We start from the raw sequence: 20,455 nt of genomic DNA, 5'->3' as shown, positions 1-20,455 counted from the left end.
TTCCAGTGTAAAACACAAAGTGCTGGGGTAACTCAGCGGGGCAGGAACGGGTTGGCGACGTTTTGGGTCAGGACCTTTCTTCGGACGGGAGGAGTAGCGGGGAGCAAGCTGGGGAAAGGGAGGTGAGGGCAGCACGAAGCCTGGTGAGAGATCGGTGGATGGAGCGGGTGAGGCGGTGGAGAGTCTGTTGATTGGCAAATGGGTGAGTAACCCTTGTGTCCTGGTTCATGCGACAGGCCAGTTTCTGGACTCTGTCACATTGCTGTTATTGGGAGCCTCCTGTGCTTAAGCTGTTGGTGATGCTTCCACCATCACAATGGTGCTGGTGCTAAATATATATTATGCTGCCATAAAAAGATTGTGATATCATAAGGCAGAGAGTGGTGGTATATAAACACGTGACTTACTTTTATACTTTAATGCAATTCCTTTCATTCTTTTCTGCTGACATATAAATGCAGCACAAGCCTGTGTTCAGACCTACCCTTATCAGACGGCAATGTTTGCATCCGACGAAGTCCTCTCTTCATTGCAAAAAACTCAAGTAGTTAAACTTCCGGGAATGTGAGTTTATTCTGGAAAATTACGTTCTGTTGACCAGCCAATCAGTTTAGTGGCTGATTTCCAAGTCATCTGGAATCGGGGACATACAGATCCTTAAAGATTTTACTCTTGGCTTCTGCGCTAATGACCTATCTGCTCTCACTTCCAGCCTGGAGACTTGAGCCTGTTTTCATTGCCCCGTAAGTCTTGCCTCGGAGTAATCAAACTAGAGACATCACAGCTCCCTCCACTTTAGAAGCACGATAAATATATCAAGTGAAAGATGATCTAATCAAACTAAAATATAAACTGAAAGTCCGAACAAAAATAAGCTGCTCACTAAAAATTGAATCTTAATGTTATTAACAATGTTTGTTAAAGAAAGAACTGCAGATGCTGGAAAAATTGCAGGTAGACAAAAATGCTGGAGAAACTCAGCGGGTGAGGCAGCATCTATGGAGCGAAGGAATAGGCGACGTTTAGGGTCGAGACACTTCTTCATTCCTTCGCTCCATAGATGCTGCCTCACCTGCTGAGTTTCTCCAGCATTTTTGTCTAACTAAATTTGTTAGTTGTATTGTGTCTTTCGATGGTACCTACTGGGTGGGAAAGGCTCGGGGTCAGATATGTGCAGGGGTGAGGAGGGAAAGATTTAATAGGAGCCTGAAGGGCAACCTTTTTATACAAAGGGTGGTAGGTTTATGAAACATGCTGCCGGTGGAGATAGTTCAGGCAGGTACTATCATAACGTTGAAGAGACATTTGGCCATGTACATGGATAGGACAGGTTTAGGGCGTTATGGTCCAAGTGCAAGCAGATGGGACTAGTGTTAACAATCCCATTCTAAACAACTGCCCTCATATTCCATCACTCATCTGCTCACAAGAGATTTACAGCAGCCAATTTAAAAAAAACAAAAAACATTTGGACAGGTTCATAGGGAAGATAGAAACATAGGAGGTGCAAGAGTAGGCCATTTTCGAGCACCGGATCATATGGGCCAAACCTGCTGAGACAAGGGCCACATCTAACTCCCTCTTAAATATAGCAACTCAACTACCCTCTGTGTTCCAGAGACTCTCTGTGGGAAAAAAGCATCTCGGTTTTAAAGGATTTCCCCTTTATCCTTAAGCACCCCTTGTCTCTGGACTTCCCTAACATGGGGGAACAATCTTCCTGCATCTAGCCTGTCCAACCCCTTAAGAATTTTGTAAGTTTCTATAAGATCCCCTCTCAATCTTCTAAACTTTAGAGAGTATAAACCAAGTCTATCCAGTCTTTCTTTGACAGTCCTGACATCCCAGGAATCAGTCTGGTGAACCTTCTCTGCACTCCCTCTATGGCAATAATGTCCTTCCTCAGATTTGGAGACCAAAACTGTACGCAATACTCCAGGTGTGGTCTCACCAAGACCCTGTACAACTGCAGTAGAACCTCTCTGCTCCTATCCTCAAATCCTTTTGCAATGAAAGAGCTTTCTTTATGCTGCACCTGCATGTCACTGGTGTACCTGACACCCAGGTCTCGCTGCATCTCCCCCTTTCCCAATCGGCCACCATTTAGATAATAGTCTGCTTTCCTGTTTTTTCCACCAAAATGGATAACCTCACATTTATCCACATTATACTGCATCTGCCAAACATTTGCCCACTCACCCAGTTTAGAGTGATATGGGCCAAATGCAGACAGGTGCAACCAACTCAGATGGGGCATCTTGGTCAGCTCGGACAAGTTGGGCTGAAGTGGTGTACAAGTCCATGAATCTAGGACTCAATCAGCTTGCACCTCTTTGGAATATTGGAGGAAAACAGAGCACATGGAGGAAATCCACTGAACGTGCAGACCTGACAGAGACGGCACCGGAGGTCAGGACTCAACCTGGGTTAATGAGGTGGTAGTTCTACTGACTATGCCATTGCAACTCCCAAACGTAATTGACGGCACAGTGGTGTAGCGTAGCAGGTGGAGCTGCTGCCTCACAGCGCCAGTGACCTGCGTTCAACCCTGACCTTGGACGCTGTCGAGACATTCTCCCTGTATTTCTTCCGGGTGCTCCCGTTTCCTCCCACATCCCAATGACTAGCGGCTTCGTAAGGTTAATTGGCCTCCGAGTGGGTAGGGAGTGTACAGAACTAAATCAAGAACCAGGGGCAGGCAGGTTCTTGATTAGTAACAGCGTCAAAGGTTACAGGGTTAAGACGGGAGAATGGGGTTGAGAGGAAAAGGTAGACCAGCTATGATTGAATGGCAGAGTAGACTCAATGGGCCGAATGGCCTAAATCTGCTCCTTTGACTCACGAACATGAACTTATGAATTAGCGTGTGAATGGATGGCCAATGACTGGTGTGGACTCAGTGGGCTGAAGGGCCAGTGTCTATATGCTGTATCTGTAAACTAATTGCCTCAAAATAAAAGTTGTTACAGACCCTCTGTATCCCCAAGGTTTGGGTTGTGAGAGATGAATTCTGTGAGATTTGCAGCACAAAATCATGGATGCTGGAAGATTTACAACACAGTAAAAAGGCATTTGACCTAATGTGCCTGTACTGGCTGAGAAAGAGCTAGCCAGACAAAGCCACCTCCCAGCACTTGATCCATGGCTCTGTGTGTCATCATTCATCCAGTGCACATTCAACTCTTCCATTCTTTCAGACTGAAACGTCCAAAGTTGACAAAGTTACTCTTCATCGCCCTTTAAATCTTCATCCAATTACTTTAAATCTATGTCCCCTGGTTTGTAACCAACCAGGGAAATGAGTCCTGCTCTTAGATTCCAGAGTCCGCAACTCCAGTTTGTGCAATCTTCCTCAAAGCTACAACCTCCCAGACATTCAACATCCTCGGAAAACGTCTCGGCACCCGTCCCAGCCCCATCTCAATGTTCCTGCAAGGTGAGGGTGTGACCTGTACACAGTAACAGAGTTGTGGGCAATCTAACATCACATAGAATTTAGAACAGTGCAGCACAGGAACGGGGCCCTTTGGCCTACAATGTCCATGCATGACATGTTGCCAAGTTAGTCTTCTCCATCTGCGCGTTCCATATCCCAAGTCAAGTCAAGAGAGTTTATTGTCATGTGTCCCAGATAGGACAATGAAATTCTTGCTTTTGCAGCAGCACAACAGAATATCGTAAGCATAAATACAGAACAGTTCAGTTCAATATACACATAAATAAGCAGATAAAGTGCAATAGGCTGTTACAGTTCAGAGTCTGCTTGTTGGCTTAGAGGGCCACATCTAACTCCCTCTTAAATATAGCCAATGATGGCTGTGGGAGGAAGATTCAAGCTGAAAAAAGTCCCTTGGTTTTGAACTTAAGCTGTGACCCCTTGTAACAGAACAATCTCTTCCTGCATCTAGCCTGTCCAACCCCTTAAGAATTTTGTAAGTTTCTATAAGATCCCCTCTCAATCTTCTAAATTCTACAGAGTATAAACCAAGTCTATCCAGTCTTTCTTCATAAGATAAAGTGCAATAGGCTGTTGCAGTTCAGAGTCTGCTTGTTGGCGAGTTTAATAGCCTGATGGCTGTGGGGAAGAAGCTGTCCCTGAACCTGGATGTAACAGATTTCAGCTCGATGGTAGCGGAGAGATGAGTGTGTGGCCAGGATGGTGTGGGTCCTTGATGATGTCGGCTGCCTTTTTGAGGCAGCGACTGGGATAGATCCCTTCGATGGTGGGGAGGTCAGAGCCGATGATGGACTGGGCAGTGGTCACAACTTCCTGCATCCTTTTCCGCTCCTGGAACCTCAGGTTGCCGAACCAAGCCACGATGCAACCAGTCAGCATGCTCTCTACTGTGCACCTGTAGAAGTTTGAGAGAGTCCCTCCATTCAAAGAACAGCCTACAGGCTAAAACTACAGCCTCCAAATAAGCTCTGAACTTCATGGATTTGAGGACATTGCTTTGGTTTTTTTATTTAAATCTTTTTATTTGAATTTCACGGCAATTTGCATACATACAATGATAACAGACAGTGACAGTCAAGGCATAATTGTGCAACAGTATGTAAGCGACCCTCAAAGCCCTTGCCCTTACCCACCTTCAACCCTCCTGAATCAGGTCGGAACCAAACGGGGACAAACAACACTCACACACGTACACATCCACACAAATATGGTAAGGTAAACGAAACAAAGTACTAAAAAAAAAAAAAAAAAAAAGGGGGTCACAAAAAACAGTAAATAAGTAAGTAATTAAAAAAAAAAGGGGGGGGGGGGGGGGGTTAAGGGGAGAGCAGCTGCAGTAGAGCAGAACAATTGTGGAGAGCACTCAGTCCTCTTCCGAGTCTGTGGACAAGTTGAGAGAGTTAACAAGTTCCAAGAAAGGGTTCCATGTATCTAGGAATGTCTTGGTAGAGCCTTTGAGAGCGAACCTAAGTTTTTCAAGCTTTAAATTGTAAAGCACCTCCTTAATCCAGCGGGCGTATGTCGGGGGACAGGTGAGCCTCCAGTTAAGCAAGATCAGTCTCCGGGCTAACAAGGTTGTAAAAGCTAGAACCCGTTTCACCGCAACAGAGAGGTTGGTGTTGGGAGGGGTACCGAAAATGGCTGACAGTGGGTTTGGAGGAATAGTCTGGCCAAGCCACGATGCAACCAGTGCACCTGTAGAAGTTCGAGAGAGTCCCTCCATTCAAAGAACAGCCTACAGGCTAAAACTACAGCCTCCAAATAAGCTCTGAACATGGATTTGAGGACATTGCTTTTGTTTTTTTTGCACTATTATTGTCTGTTTGTTTTATGTGTGTGCACATTATGTATGTATGTGCACAGGGTTTGTATGTATGTTCATAATTCCAGCATCTACAGTTTTTTTTGTACCTATACTTGAAACACAGTTCACTGGCTGGAAAATGTTTTGTGAGTGGTGCTGAAATTGTGCAGAGCAGAAATGAAATCCAAGTTTAAAAAAAAATATATACACAAAATGTTGGAGTTACTCAGCAGGTCAAGCAGCATCTCCGTTTCAAGTCGGAACCTTTTTCAGAAAAAGGGTTTGTATTACTTTTCTTCGAAACTTCTGCCTGGACCGCTGAGTTACTCCAGCATTTTTGTGCCTATCTTCATTATAATGTTAATGCGTCTGCAGTTCCTTCCTACACGTCCAAGTTTTATTTACACTCCAGGAGTAGGAGTTTCACTATTGACTGCAGATGCTGGTTTAGAGAAAAAAAAAAGATACAAGGTGCTGGAGTAACTCAGCAGGTCAGGCAACATCTGTGAAGAACATGGATACACTAAAATGTAGAAACAAGGAACTGCAAGTGCTGAGTTACTCCAGCACCTTGTTTCTACATTTCACTGCTCCAATGTAAAATCCCCTCATGGTATGCCTACTTTGAAGAAGTTCTCTTCTCTCGATGGGAGTTCTGTGAGACTCTCTCTCGCTGCTCCTCATCTGCGATCAACCTAACCCTTGCCAGGCTTTGCCCTGCACTCCTCTCTTTTCAGCTTTCATCCCTAACCCAATCGGTATGAAGAAGGGTCTCGACCCCAAATGCCACCTATCTTCTCCAGAGACGCTGCCTGACCTGCTGAGCTATAGTTATGGAGTCTTTCAGCGTGGAAACGGGCCTTTTGGCCCATCTTGCCCACACCTGCTGCTAACATGTACCATCTACACTAGTCTCACCTGCCTGTGTTTGGCTCGTATCCCTCTAAACCTGCCCTATCCATTCATATACCTGTCTAAATGTTCCTTAAACGTTGCAATAGTACCGTTACACCATACACCCACCACCCTTGGTGTGAAAAAGTTACCTCTCAGGTGCATCTTAAATCTCCCCCACACCCCCCACACCTTAAGCCTAGGTCATCTGGTTTTTGATCCCTCTCGTCTGGGCAAATGTCTGTGTGCGTCTCCCCGATCTGGCAATTTTGAGTTACTCCAGCAGTTTGAGACTTTTTCTTCAGCGGTGACTTTCGCGTCCTCTCTGGTTGCCGGCTGCTGTCGCGGAGTTGAACTACGATGACCAGAATGCTTTCTGGAGCGTGGTTTGCGCAAGTTGCTGGCGTGTTCAGTCCCTTGGGCTCCGTTCCTCCCTCCCTCCCTTCCTTGACGCTATGCTGAGGCCACCCTATCCAGTGTGGCGGCCCACACCAGCCCCGCCCGCTGCCCAGGAAACTGTAGGTTGATGCTAATGCACTTGGCAAGATTCAAGAGAGACACAGAATTTACCAGCGGCCGCATAACACGCCGTGGGATGAACTTGTGTGTGGTTTGAGGGGAGGTGGGCGCCCGTTATATTCGCGGTACTCTTGCCCAAAGTGGATTTTAAACCTGAACGAAATCCTTGCACCATGTTACTCGTCTCCCAGAGAGTTGAGGCGCCGCGTATGGAGCAGCACATCTCGGTACGTAAAATACAATCTCAACTTGCCTGCCGGGGGGTTTTATTTGAAAAAATCTTCCGCACGGGCTTTCCCGGCGGTCGGGTCGACCCGAGGGTTGACAGAGAGACAGACAGAGAGAGAGTGGGAGACATACTAGACCTCCAGCCTGTCTTAGTTAGAACCTCACTAACCGTTTGAGGGGTGATCTTAGATTGGACACAACGTTATAGGGCTGCGGATTCTCCGAATTAATCGGGGATAAGGAAGTTTGTCCTATGTAAAGCGTTATGATGCTCTAATAAAAAAATATAAAGCGCTGAGATCTTGGCTGTCCCTCCTCTTCCCCGGGAGATGTCCAGCTGACATTCACCAAATGTTGCGAAATGTGTGTGTGTGTGTATATGTTCCTGTTTTTGTCTATTGTGATCCATTTAGGCGCCTGGCACCTTTTAGTTAATCTGTGTAATTAATACTCTGTTAGCAGTTTCCGATTCACGGGTGAAGCTGGGAGAGAGAAGAAGGAGTCTGATTTATCCGGGATTAGCCTTGACTGCACAGGGATTAAGGAGGATTTAAAATATATATTTTCTAAACTAGCAATAAACTCTTTTTTTTTTCACCCCTTGAGCATTGTTTTAGCGTTGTTCCTCTCTCCTCCCCCTCACCGTTCAGCCGTTATTTGGCAAATGCTGTGTTTTTTTTTCTAGATTTATATTTGTCAAAGGTCTTTTTCGACTGTGATGAACGAGTTTGAAAAGACAGTCCCGGGATTTCTGTTGTGTGTAACAACCCCCTCTTTGTCTCTCCTTATCAGTGGGGTATGATTCAGGCACTTGTCTAAGGCGGGGAGGTTACCTGAAAGAACCGCCCATTAAAAAGGATTTAAATGTCTTTTTAAAAAAGAATTAAGCCCTATCGTCAGTTTTAAATTCCCTGGCTCACTGGCGCGAAGCGTTGTTTTTTTTGTTGTTGTTGTCAAACTGAAGCGAGGTTTTATTTTGGTTTTTGCTCGGGGTTGCACGTATTTTACGTTTGGAGAAAGCATTTTGTGAACGTTCACAATATCTCCGGCTGTGAAGTTGGTTAAGACCGAGGCGCTTGCTCAGTTTCAATGGGATCATTAGCTAAGGTGAAAGACGGGATTAACTTCAGTTTGATTTCTCCAATGCAGATAATTTCCAGACGAGTAAATAATTATATTGCAGATGTTTTAGTAACCTCCAGAGCCTGTTAACCGCCGCGTTTCATCAGGACTTAATTGCAATATTTGGCATCGATTTTCCTTAACAGACCGGGTGAAGTGCGCAATAAATTAGGAAGGAGGGAGGGGGGTTGTTAGAAAGCAGGTCTATGATCATACATTCAACAACTTGTGCTTTTGGGAAGGGACAGCGGCAGAAATCCCCCCCACCCTTGCATTGAAAACGGGGTCGTTGTGTAAGCGGTCGGTGGTGAACTAATGGTATGAGTGCGGAGCGAGTTGACGGTAATTAAGTTTGGACGCTGATGGGAATGGGGGGAGCAGCGGAATTAAGTTGGGAAACTGATCACTTTTTCACTATTCATTCAACCATGTGACGGCAGCCTTCCCTCTATCGGGAGGCGATTTCTTGAGCACAAAGTCACATTTACTACAGTACCGAGTTGCCTCTCGTCTCCTCTACAAACCACGCGGAGGCCAACTCCCAACGATGAACTGTAAAGCTAAATAACAAAAGGAGGGAGGGAGGGGACAAAAACGCGAGGCAGTGTTTGGGGGAAGAAAAAAAACACCATTCGCCTGCTTCTCGGCGTTGGCTGCCGGTTTGTTTTGAGCCACAGACTAGGCACACGGAGCGCTTTGATCTCCGCGGTCATTTAAATCCACTTTCTTTTTTGAAAGAAAATGATTTGTAAGATGTTTTAATTATTTAGAAGCAACCTCGCTGCTGCCGTGTAATATGCTGCTTGCTGTTGGGGAGGGGTGAAGGCGAAAGTGATCTGAACTCAGCAAGAACAGGAGGACACTGTGTCCCAGAGACATTTACTGTGATCGTTTGTTTATTGTATCCATTTAAAAGTGGGCAGCTTTTTTATTTAATTTAACCGGCGCTTGAAATCAATAGCGAGATTTTCGAGCTGTAGGCAGTCCTCGCAGAGCAGAGAAAGGGAAAAAATAATAAATCCAAGGGGTGCTTTATATATATTTTTTTGAGAGAAAGGGAGCAGGCAGTTTCTCCCCCATCTCCCTCTGTTTCCCTCTCCCTCTCTATTACTGGTTTGTTTTTCAGTGGAAGGGGGCCGCTGTGTCTCTCCCTCCCTCCCCTGTCCGGCACGCAGCGAAGCCAAGTTTCTGACCCGGTGGCTGCAGATAATGCGAGGCCATTCGCGGTGAAAGAGTCGAGATGACTTTAAACCCAAGTGACCAGCTGCCAGTGAGTTAGCCGAGAAGAAAGGGAGCGGAAAAATAAAACGCAAGAGCTGATGGAAAAGTGGGAGCGAGGATCTTCTGGTTGGGGGGGGTGTCTGTCTTTTGGGAGGAGTGCGTGGGTAGCACCCGTCCACTGAGCGTACAGCTCCAATTTAGGAAGCATGACTTCTTCTTTCAAGAAAAAAAAAAGCTGTAATGTTTTCCCGCTGACGTGCATGGCGATTGTGTGGGCTGAAAAACATCATTGATCTTCTAAATGCATTAGGCGGAAGTATATTTCCACTGTTGCTTAGCTATGATCAACAAATAGGCAGGAAAGTCAATATTTCCCCTTGTTTGTCTGCCGTCTTGCGTCCACCCAATTGCAATTGGGTTTTAGCTCCTTGTGTGATGGGGACATTGGCTTTATTTTTAATCAAAAAAGAAAGAAATTCAGCAATAACTTTAACGATTCTTCCACGGATCAGTAGTGACTGCAACACGCCCCCCGCGGCCGAAGTTTGGGAAATGTAATGACCAGCTTGTTAAGAGATGTACACTTCTTTCTCGCTCTGTTGCACAGGGCGTGGAGTGTGTGTTATCTGTGCAGTTAAAGGGTTCGAGTCCAGAAAGATGGACGAATAACGTCCCACCTTCATCTCTTTTCCTTGGCGTTTGCTCGGGTTCCCTCCACGTTTCTAGGTTTTCCCAGTCTCCCAGTACAGCTGCGGTCGCCACTATAGGACGCTGCCCCCGGCTGCATCTTGCAATCGATTCATTTTAGTGGCAGTTCTTGCTTTGCCATTATTGAGATTTATTCTGCCTCTCAAAAGATTTTCTTATGGAAAGGATCCCATAATGTCATCGATCGAACGGTGGGCGTTGGGACAATATTCTACACTGAAGGCGCTGTTTTAATACAAATAGTCACCGTTTTCTGGGAATGTCATAGTCACGCTAAGGTCAGAGCCAGCTGAATTTTATTTGTAGTCTTTTTTTTCTATCCTTCATTTCCTATTACTCGTTTGGTTAAGAGAGTCATTGGTGTTTAATTGTCAGATGTACCGAAAAGGGAACGGTGAATTTCTTACTTGCAGCAGCAAAACGGGTCCTAGTCATAGTATCATAAATTGTGCAAACGGACCATTCGGCCCAACTTGCTCACGCCGACCAACTAGTCCCACCTACCTTATCCCTCTAAACCTGTCCTATTCGTGTACCTATCTAAATGTTTCTTAAACATTGTGATGGTACCTACCTCGTCTGGAATCTTGTTCGATACACCCACCACCTTGTGTGTGAAAAAGTTACCTCTAGGATTCCTATTCAACCGTTTGCCCCTCGGCTTCAACCTATGTCCTCTGGTTCTTGATTGCCCTACTCTGGGCAAGAGATTCTGTGTGTCTATTCGACCTATTGGTCTCATGATGTTGTACACCTCTGCAAGATCACCCCTCATCCTTCTGCGCCCCAAGGAATAGAGGCTCAGCCTGCTCCACCTCTTCCTATAGCTCAGACCCTCTAGTGCTGACAACATCCTCGTAAATCATCTCTGCACCCTTTCCGGCTTGACAACATCTTTCATATAACACGGTGACCAGAACTGAACACAATACTCTAAATGTGGCCTCACCAACATTTTATATAACTGCAACATGACCTCCCATCTTCTCTACTCGGTCTTATGGCAATTCCATCCAGAAACAAGAGTAGTATAGTTAGCAAACTGGCACAACTGTGGCTGAACAACCAACTCTTTGCTAGCTAGCCAAACATGGTGAAAGACGTATCATTATCATTACTGACATTGATCTCTGGGTTACTTGATCAGGCAACTACTGAGTCAATGTCAATGGAATGGCCTACACTACCCACCTATCCACAGGTGTGTAGGAAGGAACTGCAGATGCTGGTTTAAACCGAAGTTAGACACAATATGCTGGAGTAACCTAAGCAGGCAGTATCTCTGGAGAGAAGGAATGGGTGACGTCTCCCATTACTTCTCTCCAGAGATGCTGCCTGCCCCGTTGAGTTACTCCAGCACTTTGTGTTACACTCCACAGTTGCCGCAGAATTCTATTAGACTGCTTTTTGGATTCCATTCACCGACCTTCCTCGTTGACTTCCTCTGCCTCTGTTTCCTTCCATTATCATCTGGCAGATTAAATTCCCTGTTCCATTGTTGCATAAATCCCAAATCCGAACTGTGTCGAGGAAAGTGCATTCCACTAAACTTCATTGCTCACGGCAGCGTGTATCATACATTAGACGCTGGTATTCCACAAATGTAATCAATTGGTTTGGCTGGCAGCAAATGTCTGAGTCCAAAGCGTTCCAGTTTCATTCCAGTGGAGGAAGAGTGTAAACTGGGATGACCTACTGAACTGTACTGTTTGAGCTGACCCCATTTTGATGAGGCGCTAAAACTAAGGGTGAAGTAAATGATTGCTGAGCATTATTTCCAAGGAGGACGGGAGTTTTCCCTGGTCTCCTTTGCCAAAGTCACTGGAACAAGTCATTTGGATGCTTGTGGAAGCTTGCTGCCAATTAGTTGCTTGTGTTGCCAGCCAGTGCACTTTACGAGTACTGCATGGGTTGTGAAGTACTGTGGGGCCTTTTAAGATTGTGAAAGGTACTCTACAGGTGCAAGCCATTTATCAGGAATGTTTATTATGGTTTGATTTTAGTTTCGGGATACAGCGTGGAAACAGGGCCGTGGATGCACCGAGTCCATGCTCACCATCAAATCACCCACTCGCACTAGTACAATGTTACCATACTTTCTCATCCACTCCCAGCACATTTTAGAGGCAATTTACAGAGGTCAATTAACCTACATATCTGCATGCTTTTGGGATCTGCGAGGAAACCGGAGCACCCGGAGGAATCCCACACAGTCACAGTGCAAACTCCGCACAGACAGCACCCAAGGTCGGGATCGAACCCGGGTTCTCTGCCACCATCAGGCAGAAGTTCTACCAGCTGCACCAAACATCTGGTGAAATCCTTGATGCTCTGGGTACCATGTGAGAGACGTCAATAAACCATCCACACATCAGCAGTGTTCCTCATCATCACTTTGTGATTTACACTCCAGCTTGTTGGCTGGAAGGAATGTCTAGAGGTGTCTGAGTGCAGTGGGTATGAAGGAACTGCAGGTTCTGGTTTACACCGAAGATAGTCACATAAATGCTGGAGTAACTCAGCGGGTGAGGCAGCATCTCTGGAGAAAAGGAATAGGTAACGTTTCAGGCCGAGACCCTTTTTCAGACAGAGTGCAACCGATGCAGCTGCAGCTCATGGCTGTGGTGCTTTGGGATCTGATGCCCACAATGGGGTGCGGAATATTTCCCTCTGGTGCCCTCTTGATGCCATCCTTTCTAGGTCCTGTCTTTGGTGAAAGGTTGCCAACTGACGTTTGTCTGAGTTTGAATTCAGTTGATTTCCAATCTATGCTCTAAATTGGACACAGTATAGTAAAAGCGATCTGTGTCACAAAGTTCATGATAGTTTAGATGTAGTTCGACAAATTAGGGATTACAGATGAAATGTATAGGAAGGAACTGCAGATGGTGGTTTAAACTGGAAATAGACACAAAAAGCTGGAGTAGCTCAGCGGGGCAGGCAACATCTCTGGAGAGAAGGAATGGGTGATGTTTCGGGTCGAGACCCTTTTTCAGATCAGAAGGGTATCGATACGAAACGTCACCCATTTCTTCTCTCCAGAGATGCTGCCCGTCCCGCTGAGTTACTCCAGCTTTTTGTGTCTATCTTAGGGATTGCAGTCAATCTTGTGAAGATGTTTCTGGGCTTGCAACAGTCATTTTGACTGCAAGTTGAGCCAGAAGTGTTCTTTCAGAGTCAATGTTGTATATTAGGTACACATAAATGCTGGAGAAACTCAGCGGGTGCAGCAGCATCTATGGAGCGAAGGAAATGGGTAACGTTTCGGGCCGAAACCCTTCTTCAGGCTGGATATTAGTCTTGTTGAGTTTCTGAAGTTCAAAACTGATAACGAAATATATTCTGAAACTGGTGTTAAGAAAATGAGTCGGGAAGTCATTTCAGCAATGGAGCAAATCTGATTCGTATGAAACCCTTTGAAGAGTAAAATTTGAGTTGTCTGAGTCTCTTCCACAAGGTAATGCTTACAAAATTGTGCAGAGTAATGACTTAATTTGGTCTTGAGCTGATTGATGTGGGAATTTACTGCCCCGTTCATTCCAATTGGTCTATTCTAGCTTTGGAAAGCTTGAAACCTAGGGGTGGTGCAACTGGTAGAGCCTCTGGCTCACAGCCCCAGAGACCCAGGTTCGATCCTGATCTCGGGTGCTGTCTTTGTAGAGTTTGCACATTCTCCCTATGACTGTGTGGGTCTCCTCTGGATGCTCCGGTTAATAAGTCGGCACAGCGGTAAAATTGCTGCCTTACAGTGCCAGAGACCCGGGTTTGATCCGAACCATGGGTGCTTGTCTGCATGGAGTTTGTAGGTTAATTGACGTAGTAACATTGACCTGTATGGGGAGCTCTGGTTTCCTCCCACACTCCAAAGCCGTACAGGTTTGTAGGTTAATTGGCTTGGCAAAATTGTAAGTTATCCCTAATGTGTGTCAGATAGTGCTAATGTGCGGGGATCGCTGGTTGGCGTGGATTCGGTGAGCTGAAGGGCATGTTTCCATGCGGTATCTCTAACCTAAGCTAAACATAAAATGCTGGCAATACTCAGCAGGTTAATTAGAAGACAGAGCCAATGTTTGGAATATTGCCTGAAGTTCTGGTCACCCCATTACAGGAAAGATGTGGAGGCTTTGGAAAGAGTTCAGAAGAGTTTTACCTGAATCCTGCCTGCGTTAGAGGGTATAAACTGCAAGGACAATTGGACAGTCTTGTATTGAATTTTCCTGGAATGTCAGAGGTTGAGGGGAGACTGCTGAATTGCTGTGATTTGTTATTATGGGTTTTGTGCAGAGTATTATGTTTACATATCTGTTCTGATGCTGCAAGGAAGAATTTCATTGTTCTGTTTTGGGACATATGACAAATAAAACGCTCTTGACTTGACTCTATCATGACCCGATAGAAGTGGGTAAGATTAAGAGAGGAATGGATAAAGGGCCTGTCCCACTTACGCGACCTTTACAGGCGACTGCCGGCACCCGTGATAGGTCGCCAAAATTGTCAACGTTGAAAATGCCGCTACGACTCTTTGGAGACCTCTCACAACCATAGGAGACCTCTCACAACCATAGGAGACCTCTCACAACCATAGGAGACCTCTCACAACCATAGGAGACCTCTCACAACCATAGGAGACCTCTCTCAACCATAGGAGACCTCTCACAACCATAGGAGACCTCTCACAACCATACAGGCGACCCCTGGCGACATGTTGCGGGTGACCTCTCACAACCATAGGAGACCTCTCACGATCATACACAGCCTGTATGGTTGTGAGAGATCTCATATGGTTGTGAGAGGTCTCCAAAGAGTCGTAGCGTCCTTCTGGTCACTGCTGAATTTTCAACATGTTGAAAATTTCGGCGACCTATTGCGGGTGCCGGCAGTCGCCTGTAAAGGTCACGTAAGTGGGACAGGCCGTTAAGGTAGACAGTCAGAACCTTTTCCCCAGGATGGAAGTATCACCTGCTAGAGGACACAGCTGCAAGGTGAGAGGGTTTAAAGGAGATGTGTGGGACGAGTACTTAGAATGTGCTGCCGGGAATGATGGTGGAGGAAGATAGGATGGTGGCATTGAAGAGATTTTTGTATCGGCACATGGATATGCAATGAATTGAGGGACATGGATTATGTGCAGGCAGAATATAGAGTTGGTCTTGGCATCATGTTCGGCACAGACCTTGTGGGTCTGAAGAGGGGTCTCGACCCAAAACGTCACCCATTCCTTCTCTCTCTACTTGACCCGCTGAGTTATTCCAGCGTTTTGTGTCAATCTTGTGGGTCTGAGGGCATGTTCCTGCCCTGTACTGTTCTCTGTCCCATTTTTCAAGTCAACGGACCTCCATTAGAAGCTGACACACTTCATGGTTCCACAGAGGCTGACTGCCACACTGAGTATTTGGGGCATTTTTATTCCAGGTTCCCCACATCTGCTGTATTTTAGCTTGAGATGCAGTAAAACCTGCCTGTCAAGAATGAATCCTCATGATGTGGATCTGCACAGTTAGGCACTGGCTGTGTAATGCATTCCCTCAAATGTGTGTGCAGAGGTAGTCTGAAATCCTTGTGTTCTCTTGAATGCCCCCCCCCCCCCTTCTCTCCTCCTCCACCCCATTTTACAAAAGCTAATGTGCTTCACAACACTGGCAAGGAGGCCGTCCTGTCACAACAGGGGTTAATCGAAATATACCGTGCGGAAAGTGTGTAGTCAGCTTGTTCTGTTTAACCAATGCCGTTTAAGTTAAATGGCAATTCTATTATTTTAAATCTTGTTTGAGCACACTTACAAGATAGGCTGATGTCAGTAGAAAAGATAGGTGTTTCCAGGGACAGATATAATGCAGGGAGCACGCGTAGACAAAGCCATATGTCACTTTGCTAGCAAGATAAATGATCGATGAACAGGGGCTGGTTACTATGGATCGCCATAATAAACCAGTTCCCTTGTCACCGAGGAGTAACCTTCGCAGCGTTGCTGACGTGCCGCCGGTTTTTTTTCCCCCCTTTGAGGTTGTAGAATTACAGACTAATATTTTGCCGGGGACGGAGTCCTGCTTTGATGCTCCTGACACACTGCACCCGGCCTTGAATCAATCAAGACAGAACAAATATGCAGGTTGCCTTGTTGCTTTCAAATCCTAAAATTGGTTTGCAAGCAAGCCATCTGCCGTGAGGATTTCCCACCTAACTTTTAACTTTAAAAAAAAAAAAAAAAAAAATTGTTTAAGGTAACATTTGTATGGATTAGCAGCACAAGAAAGGCTAATTCGCTTTGGGGGAAGCTTTTGAAATTCTTCCACTGAAGAACTAGCTGGCCTTTGGCAACCAGACTCAGGCTCTGAGCTGCAACAGTCCTTTCCTGACTGCTGCACCAATTGTGGTGCATTCTCATGGGGCGGCACAGCAGCAGAGCCGCTGCCTCACAGCGCCAAACACCCGGGTTCGATCCCGACCCCGGGCGCTGTCTGTGTGGAGTCTGCACGTGTGACCGCGGGGGTCGCCTCTGGTTTCCTCTCACATCCCAAAGATGTGCAGGTTTGCAGGTCCCTTGCAAAATTCCCCTTAAAGTGTGTGAAGTGGATGAGACAGTGGGATAGCAGGTGTTCATAAACTCGTGTTCATATGTGATAGGAGCAAAATTAGGCCATTCGGCCCATCAAGTCTATTCCACCATTCAATCGTGGCTAATCTGTCTCTCCCTCCTAACTACATTCTTATGCTTTCTCCTCATAACCTCTGACACTAGTTTTAATCAAGAATATATCTATCTATGCCTAAAAATATCTATTGACTTGGCATGAGCAGGTGATCGATGGTGGGCCGAAGGGCCTGTTTCTATGTTGTATCTCTAAACCAAACTTGACTCTATGCCTCTATAATCACAAGCAGGTGAGACTAGCATGGATGGACCATCTTGGTCGGCATGGGCAAGTTGGGTCGAAGGGCCTGGTTCCAAATTAAATTTCTAATTTATTGCAAATTACAAACTGAAAAAGGGTTACTCCAGCTTTTTGTGTCTATAATCTTCCGGACTCGACATTTAACACACAGAATAATATGTCATACAGTTCCTGTGACCTGTTTTCAAAATGTACTCACAAACGCATCTCTTGAAGTACACTTATATATATAAAACAAAAATCAGTGATGGTATTCCGTGATCAATAATGTCTCCCTAAATTCTGTCTGTAAGCACCAGATGACATTATTTTTTTTTTTAAGAAAAGAACATTTCTCAATAGCAAAAGACCAAGAGGTTTAAAGTTCGCAGCTCAAAAAATAGGGAGGTTGGATTATTTCTGGCGATTGTGTGCGATTTCCTCATTTGGACACACCAGATACATACATTTCTAGGTCAAATACTGTTACTATACTTATCTCGAACCTATTACTGGCACCGTATCTTTATTAGCACGCTGCTAATTGAATTACTGCCATGCGCACGTTGTGTGTTCGGAGCACTAGTTTTTTCCTTGAAGATAATTAGTTGAGAATGGCTCGTGGAAGTGTTGCTGATTAAATAACAGGAGATGTCACGTTGGAAAGATGTACCACGTGCCAAAGGTTAAGAAGAAATTGCCTTTGTCCCAGATTGAGGGAGAACGCCACATCCTCCGCGTACATTCATCCCGCTCTTAAGAAGTAAAAGCGCAAATATTGGGAATTGGCAGGCACGTGGATATGACGGGTTTAGATGGATATGGGTCAAGCACAGGCGGGTGGGCCTCGTGTAGATGGGGCATGTTGGTTGGTGTGGGCAAGTCGGGCCAAAGGGCCTGTTTCCACGCTGTGTTTTGACAGTGTTGACCAGTATCCGTTAAATCCAGGTCGACATTTCAGGTGTAACTAGATCCCTAACCTAAAGGATTTCTGCTTCCCGGCTCAGATGTCATAGAGTCATACAGCCTAGAAACAGGCACAACTTGCCTGCGTCGAACAACATGCCCCATCTACAATAGTCCCAGCTGTCCCTCGAAACCTGTCCTGTCCATGTACCTGTCCAAATGTATCTTAAATGTTATGATGTTATGTCTTGTCGTGCTTTGCCATTACGCCCTCATTAACTTGAATATATATTTAAAACGCAGCCTTAATTTAAATTTCGGGTTCTATCCGAATCACTTTGACTGTGGATATTCAATTATTAACATTGTCAGGATTTCCACTTCATTTACTTTGGACACTATCCATAAAAGGCTGTTGTTAATCCTCAATCCAGGATATATAAGACAAGACAAATGTAAACAATCACAAGAACAATTTAATTTTGTCCATGGGCCGGTAGTCAAACTCAGATGTGACCGTCTCCATTAGGAAATCCAGTCAATTGCCACAGATTCAATTCTCTGATCAACTTGTCAATAGGATGAGGTGCAGTCTCTTTTAATAAACATAGAACTGTACAGTGCAGGAACAGGCCCATCGTCCCACTATGCTGATGTGCCGAATATGATGTCAAGATAAACTAATCTCCTCTGCCTTCACATGCTTCATATCCCTCCATCCCCCACATATCCATGTGCTTCCTAAACACCACTGTGCTATCTGCCTCCATCAAGCACCCCTGGTAGCGGCTTCCAGACCCTACCACTCACTTCAAACTTGTCCCGCACATCTCCTTTACACTTGCCTCTCTCGCCTTAAGTGAGTGGTGAATCTCTGGAACTCTCTGCCACAGAGGGTAGTTGAGGCCAGTTCATTGGCTATATTTAAGAGGGAGTTAGATGTGGCCCTTGTGGCTAAGGGGATCAGGGGGTATGGAGAGGAGGCAGGTACAGGATACTGAGTTGGATGATCAGCCATGATCATATTGAATGGCGGTGCAGGCTCGAAGGGCCGAATGGCCTACTCCTACACCTAATTTCTATGTTTCTATGTTTCTAAAGCTATGCTCTCTGGTCTTTGACATTATGTATCTTATTCTTTCGCAGATTTTTCTCTTTTTTTGTTGACTGACTATAGGAAAGTAACCTGTTAACAAATATCAATTTCTAAGCGGGTTAAATGTATTGCATGTTCAAATGCAGCTGGGGGCATTTTTGATGTAAATCCTCCAATTGACAAAATCCAGCAGCATGGTTCATCCAGAAGTGTGACTGGTGGAAGAATGGAATTTAACTCTGATTCTGAAGTTTAATTCCAATGGAATTTAACTCCTTTCTCCATCGATGCTGCCTGATCTGCTGAGTTACTCCAGCACTTTGTGTCGTTTTTAAACTTGACATATGTTTAAGGTGAGAGGAGCGATCTTTTTCACAGAGTGTGGCGGGAATGTGGAACTAGCTGCCAGAGGAGGTAGATAGTTTAACAGCATTTAAAAGACACTTGAACAGGTGAACGCATAGGGAAGATTTGGCGAGAGATGGGGCAAATGCAGGCTTAGATGAGCCATCTTGGTCGACAGGGTGGGCCGAAGGGCCTGTTTCCATGCTGTACGACTATTACTCAGTCTATTGCTAAATCCTACCAAGGGATCTAATTTTTTTAAATCTCTTTCCAGTTCCATGATCACAAAAGATAGGCTAAAAAAAACGTATTGTCCAAATTGAGAATTAACCTGCTTCAGTTGATGTATGGAACATTTTTGGCAGTCTAAGGTTGGCAAGGAAAATAGTCTTCATAAAAACCCACCCAACAGAAGCTTTTAATTCCCCAACTCCTCTAATGTTTGTGGTGAAAAAAAACATCCTTGGATACCAAAATCCAAACTGGCAAGTTGGGAATGCATGCAGCAGTCGAACGGTGACTTAGTTAACAGAGCTGTAGCAGCGAGAGCAGCATACGGTTCTAATAAATCCAAATTGCTAGCCCATATTGTTTGTTTCTCCAGCTGCGGAAAGCCTATTACCGTTCCTTGATATGTCCCCGTGGTATCTCTAGTTTCCTCCAATTTTATTGTCACATGTGGGCCTGAAGGGGAAAGAAATCACGCCTCAATGTTGCAACAAAGATTTTCGCATTGTTTTTTGAAAACGGGAGATCAGTTAAATGATTAGATTTATATATCCAACCCGAAGTTCAGGCGCGTTGCTGAAATGAAGAATGTCAAAGCATTTCAAATGTATTAAACTACTGAAGCAGAACTCCCGTCTTCAGGAAATTATTATTTCAGTACTTGGCCAGATTAGGAAAAAAAACACTACCTTGATCTTTTGCAACAAAAAAAAAATGCACCCTCAAAGGCAATAGTTTTGAATTACATTTGCAAACCCTCCTTCCCTGTTAGAAATGGGTACAAAAGAGATCAGATGACAAGGATACAGATAATCTGCTGAATCTTTTAAAGGTGAATTTCTTTGAAGTAATTTGCAAGCACCTTACAGGCAAACCCGTGTAAACCCTGGTCGGTGGAGTTGATAGGTCTCCCTTTGGAAAAATGACCCAGACAGCTCCAAAACCATTATCCCAGGAAGATCGGTTAGTCATGGAATCATACAGCGTGGAATCGGGCCATCCGACCAACATGCCCCATCTACGCTAGTCCCACCTGTCTAAAGCTGTCCTATCCC

The 20,455-nt window shown here is 45.2% G+C and overlaps 1 protein-coding gene across 2 annotated transcripts in view; it reads left to right on the top strand.

Annotated features, from left to right (window-relative positions):
- Positions 1 to 20,455, top strand: part of LOC129702308 (mastermind-like protein 2) — a 454,918-nt gene that overhangs the window by 298,765 nt on the left and 135,698 nt on the right. The window contains exon 1 of one of the 2 annotated variants that reach the window (XM_055644037.1): positions 6,662 to 6,901. The exons of the other annotated variant lie outside the window; for it this stretch is intronic. Within the exon in view, the coding sequence (XP_055500012.1) occupies positions 6,848 to 6,901 (54 nt within the window). The 5' untranslated portion in view covers positions 6,662 to 6,847. Of the gene's footprint in view, positions 1 to 6,661; positions 6,902 to 20,455 lie in introns of those variants that run through there. 2 annotated transcript variants of the gene reach the window in all.

This window comes from Leucoraja erinacea, chromosome 12 (assembly GCF_028641065.1).
Source record: "Leucoraja erinacea ecotype New England chromosome 12, Leri_hhj_1, whole genome shotgun sequence".
NCBI classification, from domain to species: domain Eukaryota; kingdom Metazoa; phylum Chordata; class Chondrichthyes; order Rajiformes; family Rajidae; genus Leucoraja; species Leucoraja erinaceus.
Note: the sequence above shows the minus strand (reverse complement) of the source record. Positions and strands in the feature narration are given on the sequence as shown.